Source organism: Dipodomys spectabilis, unplaced genomic scaffold, assembly GCF_019054845.1.
Source record: "Dipodomys spectabilis isolate Male_0828 unplaced genomic scaffold, ASM1905484v1 ptg000096l, whole genome shotgun sequence".
Classification (NCBI taxonomy): Eukaryota; Metazoa; Chordata; class Mammalia; order Rodentia; family Heteromyidae; genus Dipodomys; species Dipodomys spectabilis.
The window spans coordinates 11,132,505-11,149,215 of NW_024870773.1; the positions used below are offsets into that span (position 1 = coordinate 11,132,505).

General features: G+C 41.6%; 1 protein-coding gene across 1 annotated transcript in view; it reads left to right on the forward strand.

The window, feature by feature from the left end:
- The window catches only part of Dnajc1 (DnaJ heat shock protein family (Hsp40) member C1), a 154,514-nt gene extending 138,855 nt beyond the window's left edge, over positions 1–15,659 (forward strand). The window contains exons 10-12 of the mRNA XM_042686323.1: positions 8,450–8,498; positions 12,678–13,120; positions 15,449–15,659. Coding sequence (XP_042542257.1) covers positions 8,450–8,498; positions 12,678–13,120; positions 15,449–15,517 — 561 coding nt within the window. The 3' untranslated portion in view covers positions 15,518–15,659. The remainder of the gene's footprint in view (positions 1–8,449; positions 8,499–12,677; positions 13,121–15,448) is intronic.
- Positions 15,660–16,711: the final 1,052 nt, after the last annotated feature.

The following is a 16,711-nucleotide window of genomic DNA, read 5'->3' on the forward strand; positions in this document are numbered from 1 at the left end:
TTAAAATATAGTTCCGGAGGATACAGCAATTCTATCTGGTCACAAAATTTCTTTGCTCTTCTTGAGGAATCTAGTTACCTTGAGCGACTGGAGAACCACAGGGACACCTTCTGCTAAGAGTGTTACTAAAATGTGCATTGTATTTTCTTACTTTAGGTTGCTTGTAAAAGTTAATAGTGACTTATCAGTAATATCAGACCACAAGCAAGACCATGGTTATGGCATTTTAAGTATAATGGCTCTTAACTATACAGCTGCTAATAATATGATTAATTAATTATAAATAAATCAACAGCTTATAAAACATTGGTATAAAAGGGCTTAGAATGTTTCTCCAATTGCATAGATAGAGAATATAGTACTCATTTAGTGTCTCCTTTGAAGTTAAAAACTACTTTTAGCTTTTATAGTACTTTGAGGCTCTGTGGTTAATGCTAAGAGCAAACTGCGTAGAAATTGTACCTGATTTTTCATTAAAGTTTGATTACATTTTTTTTTGTTTTCCAAGAGGAGATGAATGTTTGAGAAAATGCTGAGAATACACATGCTAGAACTACCATAGCCTCTTAGATCTAGATATCTATACTTAAAAGAGTAGTCTTGGTGCAGAGGTAAATCTTTTCACTTTAAAGAATTAATTCATGTGAAATTATCCTCCACAGGCCTCCCTGAGGGAGGTGACAATCATGACATTTTGAATGAGAGACTGTGTGTATACTTGTTCTGTTTTCATGTAAGAGTGCCTTGGAAATAGTTAAGAGACCTAAAGTTTTATAGCATCAAAAAAAAATCTTTGTAACTTTTTTCTTACGTTATTGTATATCATAATGCATTTGACACTATGCCATGTGGGGTGGGGGGTAGTGGAAGAGAGAGGGAGGAGAGCCACTCTCTCTTTTTGTTGTTGTTGTTGTCAGTCAGGGAGCTTGAACTCTGGGCCTGGGTGCTGTCCCTGAGCTCTTTAGCTCAAGGCTAGCACTCTAACACTGAGCCACAGCACCAGTTCTGGTTTTCTGGTGGTTTATTGGAGATAAACTTTCCTGCCTGGACTGGCTTTGAACTCAGCCTCCTGAGTAGTTAGGATGACAGGTGTGAGCCACCAGCATCCAGCTTAGAGCCATTCTCTTTTAAAGAGAACTGGTATCTGAATACTCAGCTAACTCGTTTTAATAACACACAGGAATATGACTTGTGAGTCATGTGAAGCAGCTGAAATAGCTGTTTCTTTACTAGAACATTTCTTCACTAGCAGTTTCTTTATTAGAATGCTAAGTGAAAGTTTATCACACTTTAAAAACTCACTTTTTCATCTTTTTGACTTACGGTGTTAATTAGATTTGTTTTCATTAAGTATTTGACTATGAAAAAAATGGAAAGGAAAGAGAAGCCAGGTTCAGTTGACTGGCATCATATTTCCCTTCACTTCTGCAAACTGACCAGTTTGTCCCAGCTCTGCACAGCTGTTCTTTGACCTGGCTTCCCTGCTAAATTTGTAGCTTCAGGCTTGCTTCTCTTTCCTTGCAGAAACAATTGACCTTTTAGGGGGAGAGGTGAAAATGAGGCAGTGGTGGGATCTATATGGTTCTTCAGGTTGACAGAATAGTGAAAAATATGTATTATTTCTCAATTAGGAAAGGAATTAAGTATATTCCTTGTTATAATTAGCCAAGTTTTATTGCTAATTTCTATTTGGGGTAAATTCAAGCCATGTTATATTTAAATTTTTTTCAGTATAAATTGTATTTTAACTCAGTCTACCTATACTTATGACCTACTATGGGTTAAATATTTTAAATATTAATACATACCTTTTGGCAAATAATTTTAGGAACCACAAAGGACACTCTGATTGTAACAACAGAGGAAACAAAACTATCTGGCATGTAAAACCAACTTGAATATTATTATTAACTGCAGATTTTCTAAATTAAGGTCAGGGATCCTCAGATTTCTTGCTTGTGAAGTAATACTATTCTCTTGCCTGAAAGGATGTAAACTGATTCTGCTGCTCTCCATGGTCACTAATCTCCTGCATTCTGGTTGTGATAACAGACTGATTGGAGATTTTCTGCTTGTTCAGAAAAGGCCCAAGTAAGGCAGCAAGACAAAAGACAGGTGGCTAGATTTAAACAGACTTCTATAATTACTAGTGCCCTTGTGTGAGGTAAGAGGTATGTTAGTTAGATAAGCAGCCCGCTATGCCAGTGAGGAGAGAAGGGAAGATCATAAAATTGAGTTTGATTTTAGATAGCCACAGTGAGCATGGAAATAGTGAGCACGGGGTACATATATATTATTATGATGGTTGTTTCAAAATTAGAAGTGGATTATTCAGTCAAAAAGAAGCTTTGTAATGTAGCCATGAACTGAAAATACTTTCTATTTTGGCAAATATAGTCTGTTACTCTTAGAACAGACTAGCCTTACCCAAAATTGTGAAAAGAACAAGAATGTCCTTTTGGTTTTTCATCTTCACCCTTGCTGAACACTTAACCAGCTTTCTGTGGTCATAATTGTCTTGAGTTCGAGCCTGACTTCCATTCTTCTCCCTTCCTTACCTTCAAAGAAAAGGAACAAAATGCTTTGTTCTTGCTAGATGAGTCCCTACCTACTGTCATATAAAACTTACATTGATACTAGTAAATAACTATCGAATGTTAACAGAGACACATACACAGTAGTATTTAAAGTCTCCAAGTTGTTTCAAGAATATGAATGATTGGTGTATACCTTACAAGCAACCTGATTTTCTGTTTGAAGGAGAGAGGCAGAGTAATATTTTGAAGTTGTGGGACTTTTTCTGTCCATCATATTAAACTCCTTGGTTAACTAGAGAGTCTCTGCATTAGCCTGCTTGGAGTTCTGCTGTACATTATATGCGATAAATGCAGAGTTTTCCTTTTCTTCTCCCCATTTTAATAAAGAAACCTAGTGTTTGATAATTTAAATATTAGGCATTGCTATGAGATACATTATACTTAAAAAGTTTGGGATCAGGCTGGGAAAGTGGCTCAGTGGTAGAGCGCTTGCCTTGCATGCCTGAGGCCCTGAGTTCGATTCCTCAACACCCCATAAGCAAAAAGAAAAAAACCAGAAGTGGCACTGTGGCTCAAGTGGTAGAGCGCTAGCCTTGAGCTAAAGAGCTGAGGGACAGCGCCTAGGCCCAGAGTTCAGGCCCCACGACCGGACCAAAAAAAAAAAAAGTTTGGGGTTTTAAGGCACATAATTTTTCTCATATGACACTGAAGTGTTTCTTGTATGAACACTAAAGTATTCTTCTCCATGTCACTGGACTTTGTTTATTGCAGAGGAATCAGATTAGGAATCCATTTTGTTTAAGAAAACAAAACATTTAATGTATTAACCTTTCATATAAAAGAAGATATTAACAATGATTTAAAATTTCAGTATCTCACTTCAAAAAAATGAATAAAACCTAGATAGATCAGCTAGGAAAACATGAATGATGAGCTGGAGTAATTGAACTAAAGCTAATAGCTATTTCTCTAACATACCATTTAACAGTTATGATGAGAGTTAGTAAAAATCAAAAAAGTGTTCAAAGTGGGGTGCTGGTGGCTCACACCTGTAATCCTAGCTACTCAGGAGGCTGAGATCTGAGGATCAAGGTTCAAAGCCAGCCCAAGCAGGAAAGTTCAAGAGACTCTTATCTACAATAAACCACTCAGAAAACCGGAAGTGGCATAGTATCTCAAGTGACGCTTGCCTTGAGCTAAAGAGCTTAAGGACAGAGCCCAGGCCCAGAGTTCAAGCCCCACGACCAACAAAAAAATAAAAAAAGTTCAAGTTTCTTGGCACCTTTTTTTGTGGGGGGGAGGAGGGTTTCCAGTTTTCTGCTGGTTTATTGGAGATGAGTTTCACAGACGTTCCTGCCTGGCTTTGAACCACGATCCTCAGATCTCAGCCTCCTTAGTAGCTAGGATTATAGGTGTGAGCCACCAGCACCGGCTTTCTTGGCACATTTGAGAGTACCTTGAAGAATGGTCTGGCTATGGGCAAAATAGACATGGATGGAGAAAGGAATGCTAATTATAGGCAAAACTATGGTGGAGTTGCTATATCTATGAGTTTAGTTGTTTAATTCTGTGGAACTAAAAGATGCATACAGGAAAAAGAATAAAATAAGATTGTTTTTTTCCTTTTATGTCAAGTTAAGAATTAAATATTATATAGTCAGTAGTCAGCCATCAGGTATTTGACCAGAACTCTGTTTGGGGGGATGATATTTTGTACAAACTAATTTGAGAACCCACTGGAAGGCTGTATCTGAAAAATCAGGTGAGAGTGAGGAAGGTAATATGGGTGATGGGGTCGGAGAGGAGGGAAGAGGTGGGGTTGATTCTGTGAAGAACTTGGCAACTCATTTGGGAAGAGAGGGAATAATCCATCATTGACTATTAGTTGTTGTGCTTTAGGCTAGAATGGTAGTACTCTTTAAAAAGGTGTGTAGGGGGAAGGGAGCTGAGCTTGGTGTCAGATACCTGTCATCTTCATACTCTGGGTGCTGTAGCAAGAGAATTACAAGGTTAAGGCCGTACTATTAGGGAGACCTTATCTCAAAGGAGGTGGGTATTTAAAAATGGTTTAGTGATAAAGAGATTTCAAGACCGAAAGGGAAGACATTTAGTAGAGAAGAAAGGAAACTTGACATGTCTTTATAAAACAAGAGATTGGTTTTAAAAGGTGATTGAGAGATGACCTTAGCTCCCTACTTCCTAGATTCATCTTCTCACAAGCCTTTTAACTTGGACATTACACTCTTTGAGACTCACATTTTCTTAAATGGGAATGAGGATTATATAGCTATCTAATGTTGCTGATGAGAAATATGTACATGTACATACAGGCACAACTTATTCGCTCTGCCTGCTACAGTATGGTTATTCCACATAGGAATCCCTTTTCAGAATTGAATCTCTGTGAGACTGGCATTCCAAGGGAAAGGGCAGAGCTAAAGACACAAGTTAGTAATTTCCTCTATTTTGTACAGTTGATATAGGCTAATGTAATAATATCTAAGGTATTGATACATAGGATGAGATCTCAGGGAATAAATGTGGAAGAGGCAAGAGTATATAGGAGGGACCAGTGAAGGAACATTTAGAGAAAAAGAGGGAAAACTAAGGGTACTCTCATGACATCTAAGAGGAATCAAAAAGATAAAATCTAGGAAAATTTAGAGGAGAGCCCACTTGAGCCATGTTTTAAGGTCTGGGATATTATGTGATGAATAGAAAGAACATGAAGCTAGAATAAGGATATTGATAGAAGTTAGTTTTGTGAGGATCCATGTAATAAGAGGAAGGAAGATCATTTTCTTCTTTGATTTGGGTTAAAAGAAAGGAATATTGTACTATAATCAAATTTTGAGTTGGAAATTTTGGAAGTCAAGGAAACTTCTGCTGGATTATTTGAGTATGTTTCTAATGAGAAGCAGTGCCATCTGACTAGAAAGAGGTCTGGAATTAAATTCCAGAGCTTCTAAGCAGCTTCAAGTATTTTCTCTAAGTCTGTCCTTTATGTGAGTAGAAAAGAAATGTCTTATTTTGATCATAATAGGCAATATTAGCCAGGCACCAGTGGCTCACGCCTGTAATCCTAGCTACTCAACAGGCTGAGATCTGAGGATCTCGGTTCAAAGCCAGCCTGGGCAGGAAAGTCCATGAGACTCTTGGTTTGTTTGTTTGTTTTTTTGGGTCCGTCGTGGGCCTGAACTCTGGGCCTGGGCACTGTTCCTCAGCTCTTCACCTCAAGGCTAGCGCTCTACCACTTGAGCGACAGCGCCACTTCCGGCTTTTTATTTTTCTGTTTATGTGGTGCTGAGGAATCGAACCCAGGGCCTCATGCATGCAAGGCAAGTGCTCTACCACTGAGCCACCTTCCCAGCCCACATCCATGAGACTCTTATTTCCAATAAATCACCAGAAAACCAGAAGTGGCTCTGTGGCTCAAGTAGTAGAGTATTCCCTTTGAGCTGAAGAGCACAGGGACAGCTCAAGCCCAGAGATCAAGCCCCACAACCGACAAAAAAAAAAAAGAAAGAAAAAGGAAAAAGAAATAGGTAATATTTACTGAGTCTTAAATATCTACCAGTCCTAAATATCTCTTATCATGATAAGAACTTATTTTAAAGTTAAACAGCCCTAGGAGTCAATATTTTAGAAAGTAATGCACAACAAAGAAAAGGTAGAAAATTGCTCAAGGTTTCCCAGCTAATAAAAAGTAAGGCTAAGATAGAATACCAGATCTGGCAAACTTGAAACTAACAGTCACACTTTCTGACATTTTACTCTAGCTGTGGGCATGGCTCAAGTGGTAGAGACGCGCGTAAGCAACTCAAGGCCCCAAGTTCAAACCCTAGTATCACCAGAAATACAAATGTGTATGTGTGTGTATGTGTGTGTGTGATATATATACATACACATATTAATGGGAAAGGTATTTAAAAGTATAGAAAATGAATGAAATATAACTAATAACATTAACACTCCATAAGTAAAGAAAGAATGTCTTATTTGATCTTATTTGATAGATGTACTGGGGCAATTGATTTGTTTATGTTTTGGGGGGGAGTTGTTGTTTTTGGGGGGAGGGGGATTGGTGTCAGGCCTGGGGTTTGGACTCAGGGCCTGGATGTTGTTCCTAAATTTTTGTGCTCATAGATAGTCCTCTACCATTTGAGCATCAGTTCCACTTCTGACTTCTGACTTTATAGTGGTTAATTGGAGATAATAGTCTCACAGACTCTCCTGCCTGGGCTGGCTTTGAACCTCAATCCTCAGATCTCAGTCTCCTGAGTAGCTAGGATTATAGGCATGAGCCACCATTGCCCGGTTGACATTAAATTTTTAATTAAACTTGATCTCAGTACATTTTCAGATATATAGTAGAAATCAGAACAGTAGTTGTCCCTGACAAAGGAGACCATTATTTAGGGCACAAGGAAACATTCTGGAATAATAAATACCTATAATTTTGGAACTTGTTACATGTCTATAAAGAAAAATCTGCTTTTAAAAGGTAATGTATATGTAGGTAAATCTCCAAGACATCTTTAAATTTTTTTTAAAGCAAGTTACACAGTAAGGAGAACAATATGCTGCCATTTATTTTGAAAAAAGGAAAGATCAAATAAAGAACAAGGATATTATTATTGAAGAACATCCTTTATTTCTGTGACTCCACACATGTAAATTTGTTGTGCTTCTCCCTTGGTCCAAAAGATTTTTTTTTTCCTTTGGTCAGTCATTGAACTTGAACTCAGGGTCTGGGTGCTGTCCCTGAGCTTTTGTGCTCAAGGCTAGCACTCTACTACTTTGAACCAGAGCTCCACTTCCAGCTTTCAGGAGATAAGACTCTTATGGACTTTCATGCCCAGACTGGCTTTGAAGAGCAATCCTCAGAGCTCAGCCTCCTGAGTAGCTAAGATTACAAGCATGAGTCATAAGCACCTGGCTAAAAATTTCTTCTTTTAGTATCACTCTTCTAAGCTCTTAAGGTTTCTTACCTGAAAGTGAAGAATGTTATATTACAAAATCCTTAGGAAAAATGTCACTTTCCCTAGTGATCAGTATATTCACTGGCATAGTATTTTCCACCAAAGTTAGATATTCAATTTCTAGATATTCTTTTTTAAAATTACCCATTTATATAGTGATTTTGATATTAGCATTTTTCTTTTCTTTTTTTTTTCTTTTTTTCTGGGGGGGGGGGGTCCGGTCGTGGGGCCTGAACTCTGGGCCTGGGCGCTGTCCCTCAGCTCTTCAGCTCAAGGCTAGCACTCTACCACCAGAGCCACAGTGCTACTTCCGGCTTTTTTCTTTTTGCTTATGTGGTGCTGAGGAATCGAACCCAGGGCCTCAGGCATGCAAGACAAGCACTCTACCACTGAGCCACCTTCCCAGCCCCAGCATTTTTATTTTCATTTTTATTCTTTGTGTGCTAGTTGTGGGGCCTGAACTCAGGTCCCGAACATCATCCTTGAGCTTCTTTTGTTCAAGGCTGGTGTTTTACCACTTTAGTCACAATTCTACATCTGGTTTTTTGATGGTTAATTAGAACTATAAGAGTCTGCCCAGGCTGGCCATAAGCTGCAATTCTCAGATCTTAGCCTCCTGAGGAGCTAGGGTTGCAGGCATAATCCACCGGTTCCTAGAATATTTTAAGAGACAGCCTGATATAATAGCACTGTTGCTGGACTAATAGTGAGGTGATCTGAGTTCTTACTTCAAGTCTGTTGGTGAATAGGTGGGCATTCTGGAACAAGCCATTTAATCTCCCTGGCTTTTTTCTTGTTGGTCAATAAATGGATTTCTAGACTTATGACTTAATGAGCCCTGTTCATTCACATATACCTTACATGATACAGGTCACTTGACATACAAGGTATGTGGGAAGTAAGGATTTTGCTCTTTATGTTTTGAAACAGGTAACAACCAAAGTCAAGCAACTAAAGGATTCAGTTACCTGCTCCCCAGGTAAGTTAGCCCAATAATCCAGTATGGCTTCTCATAATCATTTTCATAATCATTTGTTTAAATACAAATGTAATACTTTTGCCCAGTGAACGCTACTGATCCTAACACAAAAGAATTGAGTTACAGGTACCAACAAGCCAATTTGACCCTGCACATACAGCTTGTGCTAAGATCATTCATTTAGTGTGATTAAAGAATTATGTAAGCCTGTTCTTTGCTATTTGTGGAGAAGGGAATGCAGGAGAAAGCTAGTCTGTACATCACACAAATCACATGTACAAGTTCTCATATCATCTCCCTGTCTACCACCATTCCCTATGTCCAGCACTACCCTTCAGAATAAACAGCTCTCCTGAGAATGTATGTTACCCCAAATCCATTTCCTCCAAGATTAACTCATTTTGTGAGATGCTATACTCAAAATCAATAATTTAAGTTCTCCAACCTAACCAAAAACAGGTCTGAGAGAGTAATGCAGACAAGCCAGGGGTTAATTAGCAACTCAGAGATCTCCAAAGTTGTCCCTGGAAAGGATTCAAGCATTGGGAGAGAGTGTTTCCAGATTCCTTTTCTGCCAACAAAGTGGTTTGGACAAAGAGGCAATGGTATAATAAGTAAGATAAGTCACGCTGCACGATTTTCTCGAGAAATGTTGATAGGCATTGAAGGCTAGAGCAAGTAACTGGATCTTCCTAGAGCATTTGTCACAGGGGCCAAAAAGTGGTATGAAGACAATAGGAAATATGTAGGAATCTGAAATGTCACCTGTGGCTGGAAGTGGCCTTCACTGCCAGATGGTGACCCCAGAAGCAGCATGGAGCAGAGAATAAATGGAGTCAGTGATTCACAGAGGAAAATGCAGAACTAGTATCATCGTCTGGCCACATCCAAATACCCTTCAGCTCTCTAAATACTACTAGCTCTTGGTCACCAGTTCACTTCACTCTGTTTTACTTTATTTTCAAATAGCCTTTAAAGATTCAAATGATTTTGGAATTAAGTATCTGTTAAGCATATTAAAATTCTCCAAGAAGTGCTTTCATCCATCGAAGCCATAAAACTGCTCTTTCCAAAATATTGGAAATTCTGAAGCTGTGCCCTAAGATTGTAAATACTTTGAAGTAGAAAGTTGAGAGAAATAAAGCTAGTTAATAGTCCATGAGGTGGAAGTGATCGTCTGCTACAGATAGGAACATATTTAAATAAAAGTATTTGGCCTTAAGCCTTGCAACTCGTGGCTCATGCCTGTAATTGTAGCTTCTCAGGAGGCCAAGATCTGAAAATCTCAGTTCAGTGCCAGCCAAGGCAGACAGAGCCATAAGACTTGAAGCATGGACTAGAAGCATAACTGAAGTGATAGCACCAGCCACAAGCAAAAACACCAAGCCAGAGTGTGAGGCCCTGAGTTCAAGGCCCAATACATACACACACACACTTAATGACTACATAATAGTCCATAATATACACACTCCATATTCTGGAGGGGGAGGTGATTTTGTTTTTCTAAAGACAAGGTCTCACTTCCTTGCACAGGTTGGCCTTTACCTCCCTGACTCAGTCTTCTGAGTAGCTAGGGGTTCCTTTTTGGTATTGCTGTGGTTTAAGCTCAGTTTTGCAGGTGCCCTACCACTTGAGCTATAGGCCCTCAGCCCCCATTTGTTTTATTGTCGTGAATAATAGTCTCCAAAGAGGGGTGAGGAAAATGATCAAAAGACTATGTTAGGATTTCTACTGAGTTCAGTTGTTGTTTTTTTTGTGCTGATCTTGGGCTTTGAGATCAGAGCCTGAGCACTATCCCTGAGCTGCTTTTGCCACAGCTCCACTCTGGCTCTTTTGGTAGTCTTAGAGGAGATTAAGTCTCATAGACTTGCCTCCCTGGGCTGACTTTGACCGGTGATCCTCAGATCTCAGCCTCCTGAGTAGTAAACTTGTAAGTGTGAGCCATTGGCACCCAGCTCTGAGTTTAATTTTTATGAAGGAATGAAAGGGAAGGGAGAAGAGGGGAGGGAAAGCAGGGAAGAGAAGGAAAAGGGATATTTAATATACAGTGTTAAACCCCCACTCTGTGTGTTATGTGTGTCACTGAGATTTCCTGAGGAAAAGTGGGAAATCCTGATGTTGCAGCCTTGTCACTGATCCTTTCATTTTCAGCATATTGCTGCAAAATATCAGGTTTTGTGGGGTTACAGATTGCTGTAGAATTACAGGGACACTCTTTCATAACCACAGGACTATCTTTTGTGACACAGGCATTAAAGTAACTCTGTGGGGGGGGGGGGGCACACATGTGTGCATGCTCATGCTGGTACTAGGGCTTGAACTCAGGGCCTGGGTGCTGTCCCTTAGTTTTTTCATTTAATGCTGGTACTATGTCACCGTAGAGCCACAGTTCCATTTCCAACTTTCTGGTGGTTAATTGGGCATAAGAATTTCTTGGACTTCTCTCCCCAGTCTGGCTTTGAACTATGATTCTCTGATCTGAGCCTCCTAAGTTAGCTAGGATTACAGGCATGCACCACTGGCACCAAGCAGCTTTAAAGTAATTTTAAGTAAGTACTTTTTTGTTTGTTTATTTATTTATTGGCCAGTCCTGGAGCTTGAACTCAGGGCCTGGGCACTGCCCTGACCTTCTTTTGCTCACGGCTAGCACTCTCCCACTTGAGCCACAGCACCACTTCTGGCTTTTCTGTTTATGTGATATTGAGGAATCGAACCCAGGGCTTTATGCATGCTAGGCAAGCACTCTAACTCTAAGCCACATTCCCAGGCCAATACTTTAAAAAAAATTAAGCAACCAAGTATTTCTGCAAAATGGTGAGACACTACGTTGGAAATGAATTTTACAACTTGTGGGGGGAGGGGTGGTGAGGGTCAGGGAAGAAAGTGGGAGAAAATGAGGAAGAGAGTAACACTGTTCAAAAAGAAATGTACTCATTACCTTACTTATGTAACTGTGTACATCACCTTTACAATAAAATTTAATTAAAAATGTTTCTGCAAAGAAAGATGACTTTTTAACAATGAATGGGAAAATAGTGGTTTTGAAAGATACTTCTGCTATAGAGAGACTATTTTGGAAATAGAGACCAGAAAGTAGTTTATTGAAGTGTTTCTACACATTAGAAAAGTTGAAAGTGGACTTTAACCTGTAAATTCTGAAAACAGTGAATTCATTTGTTAAAAATATACTTGCTGTTTACTTAGCAAAAACACATGATTGGCTTAGGAAAGATTTTTATGAAAAGCTCTATAACTTGGATTGCAAAGTAATTGCTGACATCTATTAGCACAGCCAACAGTATATCACTGGTTGGATGGGTCTTTGTGAGTTATCTTCAAGTCTGAGGACTATTGACTATTGAAAATCAGGCTGGCATAAGCTGGTGGCTCATGACTGAATGTCTGGCTACTCTGGAGACTGAGATCTGAGAATTGTGGTTCAAAGCTATCCTCGACAGACAAATTGATGAGACTCCTATCCCCAGTTAACTAGCAAAAAGCTAGAAGTAAAGGTATGGCTCAGGTGCTGGAGCACCGGCCATGAACAAAAAAGCTAAGCAGCACACACACACCCCAAAAAAAGATACCCTTACCTAATAAGTGCTAAGTCATCACTTCTCAAAGAAATCTCTGTGTTCTGTGGTTACAACCTGGCTGCATGTACCCATTATTCCTTAAAGCAATGAAAAGGCAAAGACTCAGAGTCAAAAGAAGGAGTCCCAGCTCATGCATGTAAGCCTAGCTGCTCAGGAGGCTGAGATCTGAGGATTGCAGTTCAAAGCCAGCCCAGACAGGAAAGGTCATGACACTCTTTATCTCCAATAAAACACCAGAAAACTGGAAGTAGCACTGTGGCTGAAGTGGTGCTCACCTTAGGCTGATAGAGCTGAGGGACAGTGCTCAGGTCCAGAGTTCAAGCCCCAACTGACAAAAAAAAAAAAGAAGAAGAAGAAGAAGTGAGTCCCAGTTCCACCTCTGCTTCTCTCTAAGACTTATTTTCCTCATCTGTGAAATTAGGGTAATGATACCTGTTTTTCTAGAATAATGGGTAAAGTAAGGTCAATAACATCTGCAAAATAGCTGGCTAGCACACTGCCTGATGTGTACGTGGGTAGCCCCTGTTGTCATCGTCCCTGAGCTGACCTTGCCCTTTCCTGTGTGTTATGACCTCTTTCTTAGGAATGGTCAGACTCTCTGAACTCAAGTCAACAGTCCTGAATTCCAAATCCATCAAGATGGCCACGGCCTTGCCAGATGACATAATCACTCAGAGAGAAGATGCAGAGGGGGCAATGGAGGAGGAGGAGCAGGAGGCCAACGAACAGGAGGGAGCGGCCCCTGAAGTCCGGCCTCGGAGGAGGAAGCCAGTGAGGCTAGTTGAAGTGGTAACAAAGGTGGAGCCAGAGGAGAAGTTCAGGGGAAAGAGGCAGAAGGACTTTGATATGTCAGAACAAAATGAATCCAGTGATGAAGAGAGCCAGAAAAAAGAGAGAACTCATGCTGCAGAGGAGGCGTGGACTCAGAATCAACAGAAACTCCTGGAGTTGGCATTACAGCAGTACCCAAAGGGAGCCATTGACCGCTGGGACAAAATAGCCAAATGTGTCCCCTCTAAGAGTAAGGTGGGTGAAGTGAGGGAGGAGTGACACCCAAGAGCTCCAGTAGAGTCCTACTGGTATGGCCACAGCCACCTGAACCGCTCTCCACCTTTGTCCTCCTACCCAACTATCCACATGATTCATTTCTACCCCTTTTTGCTCCTTAGCACGGACATCTGTTACTTAGTAGATGGGAAGGCGATAAACACTTCTAGGTTTAGTTATATAAATTTCCACGATACTTCAACCTGTCCACCTCTGTGGAGAACGCATCTGAGGCGGAGGCAGTCTGAGGGGAGCCTGGGGCTGGTGAGCATCATCATCCTCACTCTGAAAGGCAGTAGCTGGGGAAGCGGTGGGCTGCATGCCAGGGAGAGATGTCCCATTAGATCACAAAGCTCTCTGGCTCCCTAACAAGGGGATAGCCAAAAAGGCTTGTAGGGTTGACTGTTGCTCTATCAGGACAACCTTCCATTCTACAAGGAAGCAGAGGTGGCCTGCCAAGAAGCTCTGAGCTAGAACTTATGTATAAGTTCAGTGCAAGAGTGACATCTAGGACCCACCTTACCCTCAGTAATCTTGCTGTTTGTAATTGACTTCTGCCTATATATAGTTCTTGGTAGCTGCTAAAAAGCATCTTCGGGTCTTGTCCAATGCAGTCAGGAGGAAGAGTGGGTGGGCCCTGCAGGACCTCGCCGTAGGTTCAGCCTTGCCCCCTCTGCTGTGTGATCTATGGGCAGAGGTGAGGATATGAGCACCCCAGCCCAGGTTTTTCTTCATGCATGGCCCCTGAGCCTTCTTTCCTGGGCTGTGCACTCAGTCTAAGACTTCAGAAACACCAGAAAATCAAAGGACCCCATCTCCAGTGCCTTCTGTGACTATCACCCAGTTGCCTCTGGGCACAGTGATGCTCATTTACATGTTTCTTTTTTTAATTGAAATTCTGTGTTGGAAAAATCTAGCTTGTGGCCATGCGCGTCCCCGAGTGTGCAGGTCTAGTTATCTGTCACCTACTTTTAAGATGATGAGGCTGAGAATTCCTGGAGAGGAAAAAGAAACCATTAGCAGTTGATCTCCTTAGGAAGCACAGATCCTCCCATCCTCTCCAGCCACTTAGCCAGAAGTAATCATTGGCCCTGAGTTTCTCTCCTGTCTGTCAGGACATAGCATTTACATGTGTGATGAACTGACATTGGCTTAGAACGAAGGCGCAGAACTGTGCATTCCTTGGAAGGTTGTTGCCTGGAGGATTGAAATCCTTTCTGTTTTTAGCCAAAAATGAGCAGGATTTCTGTGCCCTGCAGGTGTCCTCTTGTAAGCCTTGCCTTTAGGACAAGGTCCAGGAGGGCTGCCTGCTGTCCCCTGCTCCGGCGTGGCTGCCGCAGCCCCTCTGCCAGAGCCACAGTGACCTCTCAGAGCCTCCGGCTCACAGAGGGCACAGCACACCGCTGTCCTTCCCCAGTGCTGTGCTGGATCTTGCACAGCGGGTTCCTTGCACTAAGCTGTTAGACACATGCGGCTGTAAGGAAAGGCTGGTACTGATGCTGTGAGTGGTCTTTGGGGATGCAGAAAAGGCACTTACTGGATGAGACTCCTGGAACAGTGCTATGCTAAAACCTGGGAGAAGACTAATACCATTTCTTCCTGCTCGGAGCCCCTTGATGAAGTCACCTGCTCTAGAGCATAAGGCAATTATCCTGGATAAGAGGTTTGAAGCACCGTGGAGCTAGTACTGTCTGAACAGAAACAGATGGATTCAAGAAAGTACCTGTGATCATGTGTCAGCTTTAATGTGCCCCCCCCCCCCACACACACACCAAGATGTGACTGCTACAGATAGCCGAGTTCTAGGGCTAGTCATTCTGAAACCTCACTTTGGAGGTGATGGTTACCAGAAGAAAGAGCAGGAGGAAGAGTTCCCAAGGCCTGGCCACCATGGCCCATCCAGGAAGGTTCCAGCAGCCCCCAGGGAGAGGCACATCCAAATGAGAATAGCACTGTGGCTGCCTGGCCACTCTGAAGTGATGTGTGATGAAATAGTGATCATTACAGTGAGTAAGCTGAAAGTCACCATCATCACACTGATGTGCTCCACAGACAACTGCCCCTCAACCCCTACCTCAAGCTGACCTTGCAGCGCACCTAAAATGTCTAACCAGACCTATCCCTGGCCAGCTACACTTGCCCAGAAAGTTCCAGAGTGTTCTGGGCAAAGGTAATGAACACCAGGCTTTTTTTTTTTTTGCTAGTAGTAGGCACAGCAAGCCCACCAACAGACCACAAGAAGGCTGGTGGTGTGGGAAGCACAAACTCATGGAAATAATTTCTTTGCCTCTCTCTTTTTTCCTACAGGAAGACTGTATCGCTAGGTACAAGTTGCTGGTTGAGCTGGTCCAAAAGAAAAAACAAGCTAAAAGCTGAATGTTCTGGAGGATGACATTCGCCTTCATTTTCCAAAATGAGTATTTCAAAAACTCTTACGCTGAAATTTGCATTTTGTACCTCAGTATTTCTATACGTCATGTGCCTTAGTAAACGAACAATAAATAATGTTTAAACAAATCTTGTGTTAAGGGGGTAGAGTTTGGGATATTTGGCAGATTACTTCATTTCTCCTCACTGGAAGGATTCTTTTGGGAGAACATTTCAATTCAAACAGTATCTTATCTTCTGGCAACCAGGCAGCCAAGTTTTTGAAGGAAAATATAAGTGAGCTAATGTATAAAAATTCAAGCTATCATTTCTCTAAAGTGTGGCCACGGAACACAGTCATGTCATTTTGTGTCTGAGTACATATCTCTAGAACAAAATCTAAACCAAGTCTTAAGTTTGGGCTGCTTAGAAGTTGTCCACAACAGGTAGATGTGCCCAGAAAGTGTGTAGCATTTTCAGGAACTAGAAAAACAGGCTCCTCTTTCGGGGACCTAGGTTGAAGTCATCCTCCTATACTGTTAATTCCTGAAGACTTTTTTACTGTTTGTGTTTAAACTGTTACTGTCTGTATTTGTTGCACTTGAAAATAGTTCAATGAATAACAGACAACTAGAGCACATGTGTATAAAGATGTCATTTTTCTCTAAAGATTGACATGAGTTAAAGTCTCCTGAAGAAAACTTGGGGTGGCAGAAGTCACCTCTCCCTAGGAGAACATGGGACCAGGTAAGCCCCAAGTCCTTCCCTTGCCTCTGAGTGGAGATTGTGGGGAACTCACCTACCCCTCAGAGGCTCAGCTAGTTCAATCTAAAAGGATCTTTGTAAAATTTATAGACAGCAAGTGCCCCACTAAGGGCTCTGTGGTCTTTTGGGGTTCGCAGATCCGCCTGTGTCATAAGGCAGCTGGTAGTGTGCCAAGGCAGTTCCTGTGAACGTGTGGACATGGCCCACTTGTCCACTCACTTTAGGGAAGCTTCAGGGAAGTAAAAGCAGCACCTGCCCGGCAGGAGCATGAGCAAGAAACCGCGCCCTGGCCACGTGCCAGGCCTTGGGTCTTCCACAGCTGTGACATTCTGTCAGCATCCTGCCATTCCTGTCCCGCTATAAATCCCATCACAGGTTTTGGGGCGTTTTATGACATGCAGTTAGTTGATACTAGGATTCCTCACCTTGTTTACCATC